This window comes from Tachypleus tridentatus, chromosome 13 (genome assembly GCF_004210375.1).
Source record: "Tachypleus tridentatus isolate NWPU-2018 chromosome 13, ASM421037v1, whole genome shotgun sequence".
NCBI lineage: Eukaryota > Metazoa > Arthropoda > Merostomata > Xiphosura > Limulidae > Tachypleus > Tachypleus tridentatus.
In genome coordinates, this window is record NC_134837.1 from 187,810,123 (window position 1) to 187,831,189 (window position 21,067).

At 34.7% G+C, this 21,067-nt stretch overlaps 1 protein-coding gene across 2 annotated transcripts in view; it reads right to left on the reverse strand.

Moving 5' to 3' along the window:
* LOC143238562 (forkhead box protein K1-like) overlaps positions 1-20,765 on the reverse strand; it is a 32,537-nt gene extending 11,772 nt beyond the window's left edge. For both annotated transcript variants that reach the window (XM_076478907.1, XM_076478906.1), the window contains exons 1-5: positions 20,135-20,765; positions 13,887-14,063; positions 13,047-13,368; positions 4,816-5,000; positions 4,405-4,592 (exon numbers count right to left, since the gene is read on the reverse strand). In XM_076478907.1, coding sequence (XP_076335022.1) covers positions 4,405-4,592; positions 4,816-5,000; positions 13,047-13,368; positions 13,887-14,063; positions 20,135-20,493 — 1,231 coding nt within the window. In that variant the 5' untranslated portion in view covers positions 20,494-20,765. The remainder of the gene's footprint in view (positions 1-4,404; positions 4,593-4,815; positions 5,001-13,046; positions 13,369-13,886; positions 14,064-20,134) is intronic.
* Between the last annotated feature and the right edge of the window lie 302 nt (positions 20,766-21,067).

Sequence of the window (21,067 nt, forward strand, 5' to 3'; positions counted from 1 at the left end):
AGGATTAAGTTCCGAGAGAGCAGTGATAGAGGGCCAGTTGGCCTGGTCCAACTTTCATTGAGGCACTGACCATGGCCACATCTCTCTTAATATGATAGGAAAATGATCACTACTCTGTGGATTGATGTCAACCTCCCAAGAAAACCAAGTGAAAAGCAAAGGGGAGCAGGTAGAAAGATCTATAGCAGTAAATGACTGACTGGGTGCATGAAAATAAGTGTAAGAGCCAGTATTGAAGAGAGACAGGTTGTAATTTAGGAGCATATGCTCTATAGCACGACTCCTCACATCAATACTAGAACCATCCCAGAGGGGATTATGCCCATTAAGATCCCCCAAAATTAAAAAGGGGGTTGGCAGTTGCTCAATGAAGGCATCAAGGTCTGAGGGATGATAAATTTTTCCAGGGGGTAAGGTACAGAGAGCAAACAGTGATGGTATGACCCAAGAAGATGCAGATGGCTACAGCCTCCAAGGGCATATTCAATGACAAGGATCAGGTGGGCACATGTTGATCAACCAGCAGTGCTACTCCCCCATACCCTTGTCCTACACATGACCTGTCATTTCGATACAAGGAGTACTGTCGAATTGTGACTGTATTAGTAGGTTTTAAAAATGTTTCCTGTAAAGAAAGACATTTGGGATGATAAAAGTCAATCAAATCCTCAATGTCATTCACATTTGATTGAAAACCTTGACAGTTTCATTGGATTAGCATGGCCATTTTCCATTATTTTGGAGGAGAATATGGCATGGAGACCTTCTACTTGTGACCGTGCTTTTTTTTTTTACTGGATGTGGGTTATTCCTTCTTTTAGTGATCCTGCTCTGGATCGAGTGAGCAGGTCGGAGTTTGTAGACATATGTTCTAGTGATTGAGGACATGAACAAATGGATTGTTTAATTTTTGGGGCATCAAGAGAGGAATACCATATGGAAACACCTGGACTTGAACAAGGTGAAGTTGGGCAATGATTGGAAGATGTGGTATGGACAGAGATAGAAGTAGATACTTATTCTTTAACTTTGTTGATTTTGAAGGATACTAGATTAAGATGCACTGTCAAGGATTCTGTAGGAGTTACGGAAAGGTCTGTCTGAATTCCTACTGTACTAGTGGAATGGATTACAGCAGCATAAGTCCAGGATGGAATTGGGAAAAGTAATTTCTGAGCCTCTTGGTAAGTAATATTATGAACTGTCTTTAGATGTTGTACTTCTTTCTCTTCTACCCATTTAGGGCAAGAAGTAAAATAGGAAGAATGTGGACCATTATAGTTAATACAATGTGGTCCTAGTTGGAATTCAAAAGCACCATGGTCTTTACCAACACAACAGGCACATTTCAAGGAACTGCAGCAAGATATTTTTGAATGACCAAATCATTGGCAATGAAAACATCTAACAGGGTTAGGAACATACGGCTGTACCTTACAATTCAGATATCCTGCCTTGATTGTGGTAGGAGGACGCAATGTTGTAAATGTTAATATTAGAATATTTGTCAGCTCTATAATCCCATCTGTAAGAGTAAAAATTTGGCACATGGCTGTAACACCTTGGCTGGTGAAGCCTGTGAGGATCTCTGACTCTGGAATGGTCTTTATATCCTTCTCAACTATAACTCCTTTGGAAGAATTCAAAGTAGAATGAGAAGTAACCTAAATGGGTATATCCTGCAATGGCCTTTGGCTTCATCAGGAGTTTGGAATGTTGTGATGAAGCTGTTTCCACTAAAATGTTCCCAGATTGTAATTTTTTTTTTTTTACAGATTTAGGTGAGCCAGCAAGCCCTTCTAGAACCCTCTGAATACAAAATGGAGACATCTGCCCTGAGGGTTTTTCAGTTAAAAAATGTATAATTAAATATTGCAGGACAGATTTGAGTTGTGAGTTTGACCTTACAAAGTCATCACTGAGAGGTCGTTTGCCAGTAGTTGGATTTTTCTCTATGCTGTCATGCTTGTTATTTTTTTTTTTTATCTGAAGTGTATCCATAATAAAAAAAGAATATTTCGGTGCCTACTGACCCCACCCACCATGTTGTCCTATGAGGGGATGCACTTCAGTGCCATATAAGGTCACATCAGGGTTTAGTGAGCACTATACCCGAACACCAGTATCAGACACAATGTCTACTACACCTGTTGAGGAAGTCTTATGCTGGCACTCAGTTGACCCTGGCCCAAATGGACTAGCCAACTAATCTTGAGGGGGAGGGAGACACCCCAAGACTGCCCATCTACAGGAATTCAAGGCCAAAGTGGTATCTTGGAGTTGGACCCCTCAACCACCAGGATCCTCTCCTCCCTTTCATGGGTCACCACGCACAGCAAACACAGAGGTGGATGTTTAGATCCCAGAGGAGGTAAAGTGAAAGTACAGAACTTTCTCTGGGAAGTCCCCTCACCACGTACAGGAATCCACATTGAGGTGATCAAAGCTACAGAATTTCACACATACACTATACATTCCCTTGAGCTAAACTATCAAAGCCATAGAATCTTGCACAAACTATACATTCCCTTGAGCTAAGCTATCAAAGCCATATAATTTCACACATATACTATACATTCCCTGAGCTAAGCTATCAATTTGTATCAACTAACCCTTTTGCTTTAAATATATATAAGCAATACATTGACTACAATATTCCACATTACTCTAATTTCATCTTGTTTCAAAAAAATGTCAATAAGTCTCACTAACATTTCCTTTAGAAAGACAAGATTTCAGTTTAGTCAATGAGACATGGCCATCAGCCATTAAAGTATCAGATTAAAACAGTTAAACACTGGACCAAATTTGTGAATTACTTAACTCACTTGTAGCATAGTTAGAAAGCATAAATTCTATTAATTAAGACATTCTACTTATAATCATTAGAATATTCTGTATTCTAAATTGCATACTTGAATTAGAAAGGTTTACATTTTGGTATACAAAAAAATTTCCAATAAATGCTTACCTCCCCTCACATTTTGCCAAACCACTTCATTAGGATAAAGCTAAATAGTGAGAGGAGGTATGCTTCAGAAACAAGTTCCAAGACCATGCTATCATTACTATAACTTAGGCCTAGAAATATGATTCCTATCATACTGTTAATAACACAAGTTCATAAGAAAGCTAGAAAAAATGTAATAAAATTTCTTATAAATATATATATATAAAACACACATTTTATTTATCATCAAAAATCAAATATAAAAAGTGAACATTAATTAGGTCAAAGTTAAAATAAACAAACTGTCTTTAATATGTTCTCAACAGTGCAAATTAGGCTTTGCAGTTCAAGCATACATACTAGAAAAAGCAATGTGCAGTTAATTCTATATAGCAAAAAAAAAAGTAACATTAATTTCTTATATTTCTGTTACATGATGGTTACAAGGTTAGTCAAAGTGACCAAGGCTGATACAAGTAGTGATAGGATAGGTTATTCCTTATGTTTATGTTACATGGTGGTTACAAGACTGGTCAAATGGACCAAGGCTGATACAGTTAGTGTAAAGGAAGATCATTCTTTATGTTTCTGCTAAATTGTGGTTACAAGGTTGGTTAAATGGACCAAGGCTAATACAATTAGTGTCATAGTAGGGTGAGAAATAAAAAATATTTTGACATTCACTTAAAAGGTTCTAGAGGTTAGAAAACCTTGAGATTTTTGAAAATAAGTCTATTAATTCTTAACACACAAGGTACTTACATGGTCAGACAAACTGAGGAATATTCTGAATGTATTATTATAAATGTACAAATTTGTGTTTATATAACATGTTGTACAAAAAAAACCTTTTAAAGTTGTAAACCAAAACAGGTAAATGGAAATTATGAATGCTGGAAACATATATAACATAACCTTTAACCAAACAGAAAATGTCTGTACAAACAAGTATCATTAACTTTTGAACAAAACAAGCTGTCTATATAGAATTATAACCAGAAAATAGTTAATTTAACTTCTGAACAAAACAAGCTGTCTAGATAGAATCAAAACCCAGTAAACAGCTAATTTGTAACTCAGAATGGCTGGTATGGGTATTAACACTTTTATTGATAGAGAACAATGTTTCGACCTTAAGATGACGTAGAAAGGTCAAAACGTTGTTCTCTCCTTATCAATGAAAGTGTTAATACCCATACCAGCCATTCTGAGATACATTTTTATTTCAAATGGGTTTCTTGTCATCAAGAGAAACAGTTAATTTAACTTCTGACCAAAACAAGCTGCCTACATGGAAGTAAAACCTAATTTAAAATATTATTCCTGTTCACACTGATTAGAATACACTATAGTTGACCATACCCTTGATGTAAGCAATACTTTCATTTAATACAAGATTATACTAATAGTAGCATACTAAGTACAAAATCCATGTCTACCATCAGTGAACTTACCAGGAGAGCCTGGAGCAGACTGAGTTGTTTTGATTTCTTGTGACATAAAGTAGGAGCTGGGGTTCAATAGGGTTGCCCCTGATGAATCATCGGCTATGATTTCAGACACTGGGCTTGGCTCTCGTGACAAAGAATCTGGCATGGTTAAGCCACTGAAACTGCCATGTGTTGGTGAGGCAGGAGCTGATCTGTTAAAACATGGGTAACAGTATTCTACATACACAGTTAACAGGTACCTTTTCCTCATCCTACATTAAACCTCTATAAAATAGAGTTCACACTACTCATTTGAATTCTCAAGCAAATTAATAGAAAAAAAAAAGTCCAGTAATTCTTGTGAAGTAAAAATACAGTACAAGAAAATTCTAGTTATCTTTTCAGAGATCCAGTTTTAAAAACACAGGAACTAACCTTGAAGAAAGTGGAGTTCTAAAGCAAGGAACACCTCGCTGCCGTCGACACCTGAAAGCCTGTTCTATCAGTTTGGACTCAGAGTGAGGATCTATCCTCCAGAAAGAACCCTTTCCTGGCTCCTCCTGAGACCTTGGAACTTTTACAAAGTAGCGGTTTAGAGACAGATTGTGCCTGATCGAGTTCTACCCAAGAAAGTACTGTATTAAAACAAGGTTTAATCTTTCATTTTTATAAAACAGCAATTAGTGTAAGACTAAAAACAAGTTTTCTCGATATCAGTTCAATGTAGTCAGAATGCTAATTCTAGGTCTCCTAAGAAATGATACAACTGTTAAATAAACAGTGAGTTACAGAGGTTATTAATACCATAGATTTATAGGGTTATATTATACATTATTAAAGTATACGTGAAGGAACAGAACATCATTTCCAAAGCTCTTATAAACGTTCCATGATAAACACAGTGCTTTCAGCTGTTAACAGTGTACTAGTCTCTATTGATCATACATGCAACTCAGTTGATTACATGGACCTTGAGATCATAAAGTGACCAGTTTCCTCACTAGAATTTTATAATATTTTGTGTGTTTTCATGAAATTTTTCAAGTTTTTAATAAAGACTAAGTCTATTGTATGTGAAAAATAATTATAAATTTTAATAAAATATTTTTACTCGAACTTTGATGTGAAATATGTTGACCACTTAAAGTGATGTTCATGTTAATATCATAAATACTTTTCTCCATCAAAAAATGTTCAAATTTTATTTGCATAATCTCTATAACTTCCTAAATAAACAAAAAACTTTTATATTTTATTTGTTATTTTGCCACCCCAACTCTATACAGGACTGATAAGTTTGACCAGCCTCATAACCACCGTAAAAACTTAAGAAATCTAAAGTTTACAAGTTTATAAACATTCTTGCTTCTTTTCACAGAATAGCTTTTCCAACCTTATACTGTCCTTTAGATGTACAAATATTTGCTCATCACTAGCCTTGATATTTCCATCTACCCTCATGTTTTCACAACGTAACTGCAATAGCATGCAAACAAATATATCACAACTCTTTCTCTATAAGTATGCATTATAACTCCAAGCACAGCTGACTCCCTCTATGTAGCATAGCCCTGGATCACTGGAAGTCAGAAGGAAGGACTAGAGAGGATGAGAAACTATCAGAAATGTTAAATTCCAATATCTTACTTCCACTCAGATAATACCAAGAATCCCACACTGCCCTGATGGAGAGACCAGCATAAGATTACTTAGATAAGCCCCCTTCAGGCACACACATGTAAGACAACATTCCTCAAGTTGGGTATGTTATTTGCCATTGAAAATCATGTATCATAATAACAGCTGGATCACAGTTGGGCCTCTCAGTGTAGTGGTGCAGCATACTGTAGAGAAGAGTTCCATAACAAGAAAACTGTGATAGAACTTTTCACCTCAGACACTGGAAGAAACTTCAGTTCCAAGGTTCTGTATCATCACGGGTGCACGTTCAATGCAACCAACACCAGTGACCCTCAGGAGCTGACATTTGGATGACAGTAGGATGGTGGACAACAATGTAGCAGTTCAACTCCCATCCAGAAACAGGTGACATTGGAAATGAATCATCCAGTCCGTGGTATGAGGAGGGCACTGGGCCACTCTCATGTGAGGATTAATGTGGTTGATCCAGTTCCAATCAGTATCAGTACCCCTCAGTAACTAACATTGGGGTGATGATAGGAAGAAGAGTGTCCTGCTGGAGGGTTGAACTGCATTTTGGCAAATATTGATGTCCACACATCAAAACGTGGAAAAAAAGACAGTAAATAGAGATGAAATAGGTTAAAATGGAAAGAAGTTTAAAGGCATGGATTACAATGATGAGTTTCAAAGCAGGGAGAGTGATAGGACACTGAGGCCAATAAAAGAACAAAAACAACAGGATGAGAACTGAAGAAGACATTGCAAAATCTTGTGAAATACAAAGAAGTTGACAAGACTACATAATATCCAGCAACAGTCAGTACTGAAAACCATTCATTGAAAAACCAGGTAAGGAGGGAAGTCTGGTGTAGAATAGGTCAGGATGGATGACACAAAAAAAAACAACAACAACTAATTACATCAAAAATACTGTTTCTACATTGGTAAACTGATATGGAGGAACAACATATGAAATAAGAAGCCACAGTAGCAATTGACATGGAAAATCTAGCCAGTTTGATGACAAACCAAACAAAAACCAAGTACAAAGAAGCACTGGAATGGAAGGATGTAGAGGGCTCAATGAAGTTGTATGGGTGAGAGAAGTAGATGAGGTGTAAGAGGTATGGATGCAGAAGTGTAAATCATGTCAACACTGGTGCCACCAAAAGGATGAGATACAGTGTGGCTTGAAGGAGAGAGAGGATAAGAGTCAGATGATAGATGGGTGGATAGCATAGAGATAATGGCCACCTCTATCCTGACTGAGAGCATTGATAGCTACAGCCAAAGGATGTGGAATTGAAAATCAAACTCTGGGTTGATTGGTTGGTTTGGTGTTTTATGACACAAAGCAGCTAGGTTATCTGTGCCAAACATTTGATAAAAAGTTAAAATTTAAGTAAATTTAGTAAAATTCATAGAAGGAAATTAAGGTGAAAGAAAACAAAGTTTAAAAAACAACATAACTAGCATTAAAACCAATTTTTACATCCAGTCCACAACAGCAAGAGAAAATCTTTACAAGTTGTAAAGAACTTTCTCCAGCATGATTATAATTATCATAACTCACCAGGAAGACTAACAGGTAAGTTCAGAAACCACCATCAGTCACTTGAAGTTGGCCTTTCCAGTCCTGTTTCCAAGTAATTTGACATTATGATCATTTTCAGAAAGTAATAAAAATTTTAAAAGACTTGTAGCAACATTTTAATTATAACTCGCCAGGATGACAAACAGGTAGTTCAAACAGCAGCTTTAGTCACCTGAAGTTGGCCTTTCCAGTCCTGGTTTTGAGTTATTTGACGTTACAGCCATTTTCTGATTTCATATCAACTAGATGTACTTTGATTCTTAAAAGGGAATCACATTAAAGAAAGTCTAATTTTAAATTAAAAACTTAAATGGCATAAAAAGATTAATGGCCTTTAAAAACTATAAACATTTCCAAGGTGTTCAGTGTCACCATCACCAATAACACTGTCTAACGTTAAGGATAAACCTTGGGACAGAACATGTTTAAAATGGTGCCATCGTTGAGAGTTAAACGATAAGACAGTAAAATGAGGCTTATTGTGACCTGCGTGTTACACAGACAACACATTGGTGCATCAGTCCCAGATAAAAGAAAACGATGAGTTAAAAAACTGCAACTAATGTGTAGGCTAGTTAGAACAACTTCCTCTTTCCGATCCCTATGGAATCAAAACAGTCAACGTCCAATATAGGACATGTGTAATGTTAGCTAGGCATGTTAAAAGGCCAGTATAATAAAAAAATATATATAATGTTAGGAGATTTAAGCTACTTACAATAAACGTTTGTATTTTTATGTTATAATATGCAGTCATTCTACCATGAAACAAAAACAACATAATATACATTTCCTAATTATTTTTCATGATGATTACAAGTTTGGTCAATTGGCAGGCCCAACAAAGGTTATAAAAAAATAACAAAGCATAAAGTCTAGCTAAAAAAGCCTTTGAAATTTATTTAGGAGATTTTAGAGATTACACAAATAATATCCGAGATTTTTAGGAATACAGTTTTTTAATCATAACATGAAAATCACTTTGCACTCAGACTAGTAACAAAAAAGACTGGATATTTTCACAAACAAATCTTTAGTAAAAAAATTTGGGATCATTACTAAAAGTCAACCAAATTTTGTGAAGGTACAAAAAATTATGCTATAAATACTTGTAGTGTGCAAATATGTATACAAACTTAATGTATTTTATACTGAGCCCATTGTGAAAGGGTTTATTACATAATACACCTACAACCATAGAATGACAACACAAAAAACACAGTGCTTTAACTATAAATCTTTATGGCTTTCTAACTATGTAATAACACCAATGAAAAATTCAGAAAAGTTTGTTAATGTGATTCCTGTAAGAAAGAAATTTGGAACTAGAGGCAAAATAGACAAATTCTCTATACAGAAAACAATGTAATATAATAAAAAAAAACCTTGACTTTCTGTTGATATGAGAGGTATAAAACACTAAAAACTGTTAGCAATCTGTGAAAGGAAGAATATAACAAGTGGGTGTGTCAAGTCAGTCTGTCTAGTTTATAAAAATATATCTAAATAAGATTGAGTGCAAAAAAAAATCATTCTTTACTTGAGTAATATTTATATTAATTTACATTACATTCTATCAATCTTGGAAGAATAGTAAATAGATAAGAAATGAGAGGACCTTGGGAATAAATGCTAAAATTCTGATACTGTAGCAAGACCAAGGATTTTTATAAAATTAAACCTGATTTAATATTAACATTTGCATTACTAACAATCTTTTGATACCACGTTCATTGGTATACAGTAACAATACAGCAGTTTTATTTAATTTTCAAGATAATGCTCTAAAAAATTGTGATATGCACACTTTGACCTCCCATAACAAAAGGGTTAAACTAGTGTGAGCATTCTTCATAATTGTCTCAAGTCATATACCTTTCTCAGTGAGCTGGTGTGAACATTTTACATTCAAAACTGTTTATACTGTTCACACATGTAACATTTCCAATAAATTGTCATGAACAATCTCTGTTCATTACTCTCTCTACTGATCACACATGCACCTTTCTGAATCAGATGCAGGCCTCCCCTGTTCAAGACATTTACAATAACAATACAATTTAATAATGACAAGAAATTCACCTGAAGTGCATTACTGTTAAATCAAGTTCAGTCTAACTTCACTATTACTTCCCTTATATTACGAGGAATAATTTGGTCACATATATATGTATATATACTGACTGACACCTAAAACTTCCTACAAACTATGAGAAGTTATATTGTAATAATACACACTTAAAGCAATATAAATTCACAAAGTTCAAGTAACGTGATATCAATTCATAACAAATGAATGATGCAATATATGATTCACCAACAGTTAAGTAAGTAGACTTGGCAATAACTATTACTAGGTACGAACACTTAAACCTATTACAATACCATAGAACCTTACATAATCAGAGCTTTATTAGGATGAGACAAGCTGTCAGTCAGCTACAAGGTTCATAACTGTGGTTAAGTGATATGCTAAGATTATTAAATGGTTATCACTTTCCAGTACAGAAGGTTGAGTGCCTTAAAACACAAATACCAGAACTTGGTTCCCCTTTGTTTGGTGATACAATCGATGACAGTGCGACTGTCAGAAGAAATCATCACAACCCACCTCTGGATGAGCAGGAAGAAATGAGATGTAGCCAGATAAGCAGCCAAAAGTTGAACGAGGTTGACATGGAATGTGGTTTCCATGACTGACCACTGCTGTGAAATCTCTCTGGAATTGAGGAAAGCTCCCCAACCTACCAAGGAAGAATTTGTGAAAACGTGATCATCAGGACAAGGTGGAGGAATGTGAATTCATATAATGGCCATTTCCCTGTGAAACCACCTTACAAGGTTGGTCCTAAATCCAGATGATACAATTATAGAAAGATTCAAGGGATCATAGAAGAACTTCCACTGGTTGATAAGCATCCATTGAAGAGAATGCATGTGTGCACAACCAAAGGGAACAAGAACTTCCAAGGAAGCCCAGATCCCAAAAACAGATAGATCCTCTTACACAGTGAGAGAAAGTAAATGTATTATTTTTGTGACTGGATGTTTCATACCCTTGAGCCAAAGTGGAGGAGGTTAGGCCTGACTAAGATGGAAATCGAAGAGAACCCCCTAAATGAATAACATATTGTGTAGGGGTTAGAAACGACTTCTTCAACTTGGTAAGAAATCCCGCCTTTATAGCTTCTCAAAGAAGTAATTAGGTACAAGAGACTGAGTCTGTAAAGAGGCAAGCACAAGTAGGTTGTTCAAGTAATGAGTTTGAAGACCATAACTGTGAAGATGAGCAAATCATTCAACAGAACATATACGGTGCAGAAGCCAGACAAAACAGCAGTGCATGCAACTGAAAGAGTAGTTAAACTGAAGAAAATAAAGTAACTATGGAAATATGAAAAATAGGTGTTGGTGACATCACACTTGGTTATCAAGAGTCCTGGAGAAAAAACAAAGGAGAAGGTAGGACTCCATGGTGAACCAAGGAGTCTCAGGAGAGGTTTTCAGGTAGGACACATTTGCAAGGAACCTTTAATTTTCTGTCTTTTGAGGGACAACAAATAGAGAAGAGTAAAATCCCATATGAGTGGGTACAAACTGTTTGATAGCACCAATGTGTGGGTGGTCTTGAACCAGCTTGGGGAGATGACTGGTGAAGGCATGATCCTGAGGAAAAGGGAAGAAAACTGTGGAAGAGGATAGGAGACTTAAACTAAAGGCAAAGACCCAGAGCCCAAGGACCCATCATGAAAATATGTCAAACAGTTAAGAATTGTTGCAACTTGGTCTCCATCTGCCCTGAAAAATTCATCACATCACCTATACCACTAAACCATGCAGGAACAGGAAACATTAGGGTAAGATGGGAATGCTTGGAATAGGAATAAGGGGCAAAGAAAGGAAGAAAAAACATTGGTAACTCAAACTGGTGAAGCTTGGGTATGAATATCCAGATGAGATGTGAGGGAGGACAAGGAGGAATGCAACCTTGCTACATGAACCCTGGACTCCAAAAACTGGGGACAACTCCCTAAAAACAGTTTCACTCAGAAACAGGTCTGACAGATCTCTCAAATAAGATGCACATCCCCTCAAGTAATGTGTCTCTCCCTCATTAAACCCCAACAACATAATACCCAGGCACTTGGAGACAGTGCATATACAGATAAATGGGCCAGAATGGACCATAGGAAGGTCCTTATTTCATCAGAGAATTGATAACTGGAAAGAGGTGTGAGACAACTGTAATGAAGAATTAATATACAAAAAGGTTGGTCAGGGCAAGACAAATCCTAGAAAACTGAGATTGATTAAAGTATATTAAGCTCCCTAGATTCAAGCCCCACAGGGAGAGGAGAGGGTTCAGATATTGGGAATCAAGAAAGGGATTCAAGACCAGCTAATAAGCTAAAGAACATTGGTCCATCAACTTGGTGGTGGGGTACAGGAGATACTTGCATTGCATAAACTTGTAGTTCAGGTGAGGGAGAAAAACATAATAATCAGAATGATGTTCTTCATCCAACAAAGTAAGAAATAAATCAAGGGCTAAGAAAGAAACATTTAAAATTTAACGTAACTGATCAATAAGGTAAGATCTACTGACTGACAGCATCACATGATGGACCAAAAAAGACCAGGGCTAGAAAATTAGTCCATGTTATCTTAACCCTGAATAAATTCTTTCTCAGAAGCTTGTTCAGGGAGAATGAATGAACTGATGAGTAAAATATTCCAACTCTCTGCAAGTTATCTCTTGAACTTCCATCAGTAGACATTGTCAACCTACCTTGCTGGGGAATAGTGACAGTACTATCCTCAATATTGGTGGGACCTTCCATCATTCTCAACTGTAAAATTTGAATTTATATTTCAAATTATAATACAAGTTATGGAAGAATTCTCTGAAAAAAAACCAAACATTCGGAAGCAAACACCGAGTTTAAACTGGTGAAGGACTGAAATGCAATCACAACAAAAAGTAAGCACACATCTATAATGACAATTGATAAAGTGAGGATTGTGCTCAAATAGTAGAGAAAACTACAGTTTGTGCTGTACGATCAGTGGAGGGTAAGTCATATAATATACACAGGTTCTGAAGTGGAACAAGAATAAAAAGGTACAATAGACTAGTGTGCTAATAGCAAAAACTTTAACAATGCTTAGAGGGCAAATCAAGGTTGAGATAGTTTTGGGTAAGTAAAGGTGGAATCTTTTCAGAAACAATCTAATATATCAAGAAAGTTACTGTACTAATACAGTTTAGCACAAAAATATTTACCATTCTAGTGTGCTTGAAAAATAAAAAATATTTCAGAAAGTCAAACTTTAAGGCACAAAAAAATTTACTAAAATTGGAATTATTATAAAATATTAATGTTCAATATATTTTCTGTCTATCAACATGAATATTTATTACTCTTACTTGCCAGCCCTTGTCTGCTGTGCGATAATATGGGTAATTCTTTGTAATGTAAGAATAAATTCCACTTAAAGTAAGTTGTTTGTCTGAGGCTGATGAGATGGCCTGTACTATAAGCTGGGCATAAGAATAAGGTGGTTTATGGTCATCTTTTGAATTGGAAGTTTCTCTACTTGTTGCAACTGAGTCACTGACAGTTTCTGTTTGTTCTTTTTTTTCTTCTGCTGAGGCTGCTTCAGCATATGATGCTGCCATCTGTAGGTCACTAGTGACATTACGCCTGTGAGAACCACCCCTCGGACTAGCAGGACACGAGTTAGCTGCACTATGAAACAGCAATTTAAATATAGAACAAAATAATGTTATTATATATAGTATATACACTATTATATTAGCAACACTAATCAAAGTTTATAATAAAATTATACAACCTTGCATCTTGATACTGCTGAATGAAGCCTGTCCTTCACACAATATTTTAATCAGATTATCAGACATTTTATCATATGTGAGACATACTAAACTATTAATATTTAGTTTCTACACTGGTCCTATTTTTAATCCCCAAATTAAAAAACAACACTGGTAGAATACAGATTCAATACACATGGTACTGGTTCTATACAGGTTCACTACACATAAATATAAGTTCTATATAGGTTCACTACACGTACTTCTAGTTCTATACAGGTTCACTAAAATAATACTAGTATAACTAATTAACTTTGCATAATTACATACAACTCAACCCAGATGTGCTTTCAACATGTACACTTTGTGTCAACTAACAACAGACAGATAGTATTATTTAGATGTTCCAGAACTAGAATACTGTTGCCTTACCTGAGGGTGGCAGTGGGAGATGGAATAGGACTTGCCATGTTTTGCTCTGGTTCTGGTATGGTTATCTTGAGTGGTTTTGGTGAGTCAGGAAACTGGTAATGGATTGGAGGATTTAGCTCATCAACCAGTGACTGGAACATGACCTTGATACTGGTACTTGGAAACCTAAAAACACATCTAAAGCAGAAAATCAAAATTTACACAATATGTTGAGTAAAAATAATTACCAAAACAATAAGAACTGAGGTTTAGCTTAGTGAAGTGTTCTTACATAAGCTTGAACCAAGCATTTAATATGTTTCTCTACAGTCATTATGAAAGCAGGGATAAAACAATAATAAAACATGTAGCAAGCACTGTTCTACCAATTCCAGAAATAAGATAGTCTTCACATTGGAAGGTTATGTTTTATTAAGAAGAAATATGATAATTATCCAACCTGCCCAACTTACATTTCCCTAGTTAATCAATCATATATGGTTTTCAAGAAATAAAAAATGAGTTTGTTTTCTAAAGGAGTTTAACTTGATTCATTTTTTATCCTAAACTGATACCAGGAAACTATGATACTTGATACTAGTGAAATGGAACCAGGAATGAAAACTACTTTCAATAAAACTTTGAAATTCATAATTACATGAAACATGATGAAATTTAGTTGAATGGACAAAAATGCCTGTCACAGAAACATAGGTGCAGAGGATATTTAGAAAGTCTTCTGCCATTTGTCTTTAGGACTTGAATGAGAAACCAACCAAGACATAAAAAGATGTAAGACTTGACTCCTTTCAACAGATTTACTGATAACCATGAAAATACAGGAAGAGAAATCTGTAAAAGGATGAGAAATGCATACAACAGGAAATGTAGCCATTAGGACCAAGACTGCCACAAACCAATGTTGGCAAGAAATTAAATCTGTTGTAGGATGCAGAATAATGGAAACAGGACATATAGAAGAAGAAAATTAAAGCTCTCCAATACTAAACAACTGATCACAAACAGAAAGAAAAGGTCTCAGAACCAAAAGAAAAAAAAAAGGCCATACTGACCCTGAAGAACAGTTACTGCCAAGACTGACAGTCTTTGAACGATGGAAGGATGAATCGGATGAGAAACAGGAAGTGGTAACAGAGAGAAGAGAAAGCAATAGGATAGGAAACAGGAAGAACCAAAGATGAAGAAGCATGGGAGAGACAGTAAACCAGTGAGGATAGGGTACAATCACTTGCATACAGCCCCCACACAAGAGAGAAAAAACAAGCATACCAGTGAAATCACACAGGCACATAACAGAAGCCACAAGAAGGCATAAGAGATACAAGAAAGGCAAAAGCAATTGGAGAACAAGAGCATCACACCTCAGTCATCTCTAACAAACAATCAACCAAACAAGATGTGAAAATGCTGAGGAAGATAAACATGTCACTGCAGAAAAAATATGTGAAGGAGCATCTGACAAAAAAAACCCACAAATGAATGGTAGATTACCATGAAAATACCGTTAAGAAAGAATAAGTAACTGGAAAGGGAAGTGTGTGTAATGTGAGAGTAGGAAAACCTAAGCCTACGTAAGACAAACAAATGACAGAATATGACTACCAAGTAAGAATAAGACACTAACAAATTTAGAAGTCAATGAAAAGCAATACAGTATCAAGTCATTTCTCACCATATAAGGAAATAAGAAAAGAGGGTAAGGCATGTAAGCCTGGTAAGTAATGGTAAAAATAACTGAAATGTAAAAAATATACCAGAGAAACTAAGTCCAAAATCATAAGAAAAGGCCAAGATTGAATCAAGATAATATATATAAGAAGAGGCAAAGATAAGTGGGGAAAACTAGCAAAATTTCTATCATGAATAAGACGCACATATGGAGATATATCAGGGACAAAAGACAGCATGAAAGAACTTAGAAATCACCACACAAAAACCATTACCTTTCCCAGCTAGGAAAAACCAACAAAATGCTAATGTACATATTAGCTTAGCATGAGCAAGGTTGTGCTGTTTTACACCACATAAAGTGGAAGTTACTAACACTTGTGAAATCTCTTTGTAGATACTTCCAATCGAAATACACCTATATCCAATAATACACATCATTACACACAAGTGACAAATCAGAAAGTGGCAATTATGGTATATATATATATATATATATATATATATGGAGAGAGAGAGGGAATCAGCTATGCTAGGAGTGTGTGTTCCACTCCTGTTGGTGGATGGTTGATGCATGCTACAACTTAGCCATATCATGTTTGGTGGGAGCCACAAAGCTACTGGTGAGTAAAAATTGTAGAAATAGTAGATAAACAGTAGATAGCACAAATCAATAAAAACTAATTAGGTTTTCATCTACTGTTTTTATAAATTGGTTTTTGACAAAGTCTGTAATCCAAAAGAGTAAGGTTTTCTCAACTGAAAACTTGATGTGAACAATTCCATATATTTCATGAGTGAAGTACACAGTCCTACACCACTATCTAATAGCTAAAACACATCAGATATATACATATACATCAGTTGCTCAATATACATCAATCCTAAATCACTTTCTATGAACCACAACAAACTAGTTCCAGTATGTACATACATCAATCCTAAATCACTTTCTATGAACCAGAACATAATAGTTCCAGTATGTATCAAGACCAACAAGAAACCTGTTTAACTACATATATACACCAGTCCTGTATGAGTTACCAAGACCAACAGGAAACCAGTTCAACTACATATATACATCAGTCTTGTATCAGTTACCAAGACTAACAAGAAACTGGTTTGACTACATATATACACCAGTCCTGTATCAGTTACAAAGACTAACAAGAAACTGGCTTGACTACATATATACACCAGTCCTGTATCAGTTACTAAGAGAATGGTTCAGTTTTGACTCATCAGTTTGGTAATAAATTTTATTAAATAATTAGAATTTACCATGATGTGGCTTTCCTTAATCTGATATGATAATGTTCTGATTGAATATAATACAGAGAGTGCCCTTTCAGTGACCTGGCCCACCAGTTATTCATGTAAAAATAAAGACCTGATATACACTATCATGTTACTCCTAACACATAAATGTTATATAATTACATCTGCTTAAACAAACAAATGACACATAGCAACATTTACACCTAACACATAAATGTTATTCATTTATGTTTAATATTACATACAAGTTAATTCTTTAATTTAAAAGTAACTATTAAAATAACACATCTGAATATAATTTTTAGTGAGTAACATGATATGCTAAATATAGCACTGTTTAAAATTAGATAATTGTGGTGTCAAAATACTAAGTCTATAGTTTTGTACAAATTAGGAACTCAAATTATTAATACTGACAAGCTAGAATATAAAATAAGAATTTCATATTTTATTTTGTTGAGATATGGTTTATGTACTGAAATCAACACAGTAGCTCAATTCAACCCTTTGCTTTTTAGAAATGGTCCCTTACATTTTCTTACTACAATATATGGGATGTGAATAACCAATAAACAGCTCAGAATTTCTCCCTAGTGTTTTTCTGAGCCATTTTAATCTGTAAAAAGGCAACCACATCCTTTCAATCTTAGATTTCAAGGAGATAGGTTATGTCTCTAGTCTGTTCAAAATTTCATACTTTTGTAGGCCTAAATACAGCTTTATGATTTCTTTTGGTTATTCAATTGTACATATTAAACCTAAAAATAAAAATTTAGTTTGATGTTTTCCATATGCAAAATTTTAAAAGGCTTAGCATTATTCAGTAGTAACCAAGTTGAAAGGTTGTACCTAGAAGAGATAATTGTTTGCTTTGCTTCTTTATTTATTGTTCTACGATTTAAGAGAAATAAAGATTTACAACATATTTCTAAATAGTAATAATATATATGCATATATGTATAATAATTTATGTGTTACTGTATAATATGATGTACTAGTCCACTAAAACACAGCCACGACCAGGTTAGTTTTATATTATTGAATATGGTAACATAAGTGCATTTCTCTTAAGAAACATGCAGACTCTAGTTGTTTACCTTGAGTACTGACATACTGTCTGTTGAACTGTACCTTAATCACTTACCCTATAAAAATAACTCTAAGCACAGTCCAAAACTAAAAACAGTATTCTAAATGTGACAGAGATGGAAATTATAGTCTCTCTTAATTTTATTCAATATTTCTGTAAGTACAACATATAATCTTATTTTCCCTACCACTAGTGAATAGAACATTCCTTAAAATGTTTAATGGACTGGTGAATCTGAACACCAAGATTTGTTGCTTCCATGATAACACTGTTGTTAAAAGTTATTCCCATCATAATGCAAACAATCCCACGTGTATTCTCTTTCCATTTATTTACACAACTCGTAAATGTTCCCATCATAATCCAAATAATCCCACGTATTATATTTCCATTTAGTCACACAACTATTAAATGTTCCCATTATAATCCAAACAATCCCACATGTATTCTCTTTCCATTTATTCACACAACTCGTAAAGGTTCCAATCATAATCCAAATAATCCCACGTATTATGTTTCCATTTAGTCACACAACTATTAAATGTTCCCATTATAATCCAAATAATCCCACATGTATTATCTTTCCATTTATTCACACAACTCATAAATGTTCCAATTTTATTAGTAAATCAGCTGTACTACGTCAGCTACATTAAATGATGTACAGAAAGAGTTAACTCTTAGATTTCTCAAGTAATCAGTTTATTTTTGTGTACAAACTTAAACAGTACAGAAGTACTGGTGAGAAACGATTTCACTAAATATTTATCCACACAGAAATATACCTTATATTGGGAAGTTTCAAAGTCTCTATCACATATTGGCATGTAAGAGGATATATGCTATAACCTGAAAGTCACCAATAAGTATAACAAATGTAACTGGCCTATAAAACAATGAAATCAGTTCCAAAACATAGAGAGTTCCAGCACATGCCACCATATGGTCAGTCAAATGAGATACCTAAATACCCAGGTTTCACAGAGTTAAATGCATATGGTAGCATGCACAAAGGTTTGGTAATTGTTTCAAGTACAGAGAGATATTCCTGCCTGTCCCAGTAGAGGGAAACATTTTTGGTAGCTGTAGGATAACTCTGAATTTTGCTGTTAATGAATATAAATTTTTATTCCAATATATCCAAACTACATAACCAAAGGGTTAATTTACCTTAATATAGATTTCACTGTGTCCTTAACAACCTTAAAACAGATTTTCTCATGGTCCTTAATTACTTTAATATAAATCTTCTTCTGTTCTTAAAAACCTTTGTTTATGTAAATGTATGTACAACTAAAAGGAATACAACATTAACATCATTACACAATAAACAGACTGGAGTAAAACTCTGTTGATCTTCCACTACAAGTGGTTGATTCCCTGTCAAATATATAGGAGTCTGATAAGTTTTCCATGGATATGCTCATGTTAGTTTCAAGATGCCTGTTATTAAACTTTGAAACAACTAAATTATTTATTTTTTCAGGAGAAACTTTTGGAAAAAGAAAATTGACATCACTACTTATTAAGGACTATAGGCTATTAAAAGTCAAGGTTTTTAGAAACAGGACCATGTTAGAATCTCCAGAATAAATATAATAAACAATAAATCTCATTGGATTAATTTCTGTGTATTTTTGTAAAGTTATAGTAGAATATAATTATAACCACTGCAGGTGCTGTTTATTACAATTATATAGTTATTATGAATAAAGTTAATCAAATGAAATTCACTTTTAATATTAAGAGGTGGAAACATGTTTTGAATTTATACACGTCTGAGCAATTCACCCAACATGTCTTTTAACAAACATAAGAACGTAGCTTGTTATTAAAATTGGAACTTGCATACATAACTGATATCAGTAAGAGAGACCATAATAAAGCTATGCGCGGTAGTTGTAGATATTCTCAACATAAACTCACTTTAAACTAATCACTAAAAAACAAGACTTTCGAAATGTCCTCTAACTTCTGTTCCTATAATTAGTCGCCGTCCATTCAACCAAATTTTATCAACTAATAAACTTACCCCTATGTATAGCTAAAAAGTTTCCCAAATTGAGTGTGATTACAGCAAAATTATCAGGCAATGTTTGTGAAACTTAAGTTACACAAGAAAACTGATATGGAAAGTAAACAAGCAAAACAGTAGTTAACTAGCAGTGGCAAATATTGCGATTAGTATTATATTACGCATACTATTACTTACGTTTTTGGCAACTGTAAAGGCGGCGCACCTTTCCTTTGAAAAATTCCATCTACAAACACTCCATTTTTGCCGTTACAATTCATGTAAAAGTGTGGACTATCAAAATAAACTTCTAAGTGTCTTCTAGAGATAAAGCTCGAGTGCCCCATATTCACGTCTACCTCGCCTCGGCTACTATTTCGTCCTATTGTAATCCGATATTGCCGAATCATATATTCAAATTCTCTCCCTTCAAGCCGTGCTATAGCGGTTCCTTTTGGTTCTGGACTCCACTGAATCTTAGAGGGGCTAACTGGAGCTGACTTAAGTGCCAAAAGAGCCCAGGCGTCATTATCCGATGGTTTCTGTATCGCAGACATCGGTACTTAACTTCTCTCACACTCCAAAATGGCTGCCTCCACAGACATGAAGAGATTCATCTCATCATATTCAATAAACACAGCAATAGAATCATCTTCCCATAATGCATTGCGATTTTTTTTCCTGTGGGAATGATCACGTGATATCTGTTGTGAAATTTACACACCCTACGCGATCGTGCAGTGTTTACGATATGAATGTTTTGACGCAACAAAACTGAATAGTATTTTTAACTTACAAGTTACGCATTTTATTTTCGCTGTCTTTATCTACAGTTACGCAAATGTATAATCACAGCGCCGTCTATATTTTCATAAATTAATTGCCTATTAAATGAACTCTGCAAATTGTATAAGACTTTTTATTTAAAATTAGCAGACAACAACAAATATTAAAATAACGGATGATAAAATTGTATCAATGTACATGTCGTACGCACATGTAACATTTCTACCAGCTTAAACACTGTGACAAGTTGTAGGTCAGGTTTAAAGCCAAGCTAATTCTACTAATACAAAGTAAAATAAAATTCAATTTATTGTCTACAAAATAGTTCATTATTGCGGTCTATAG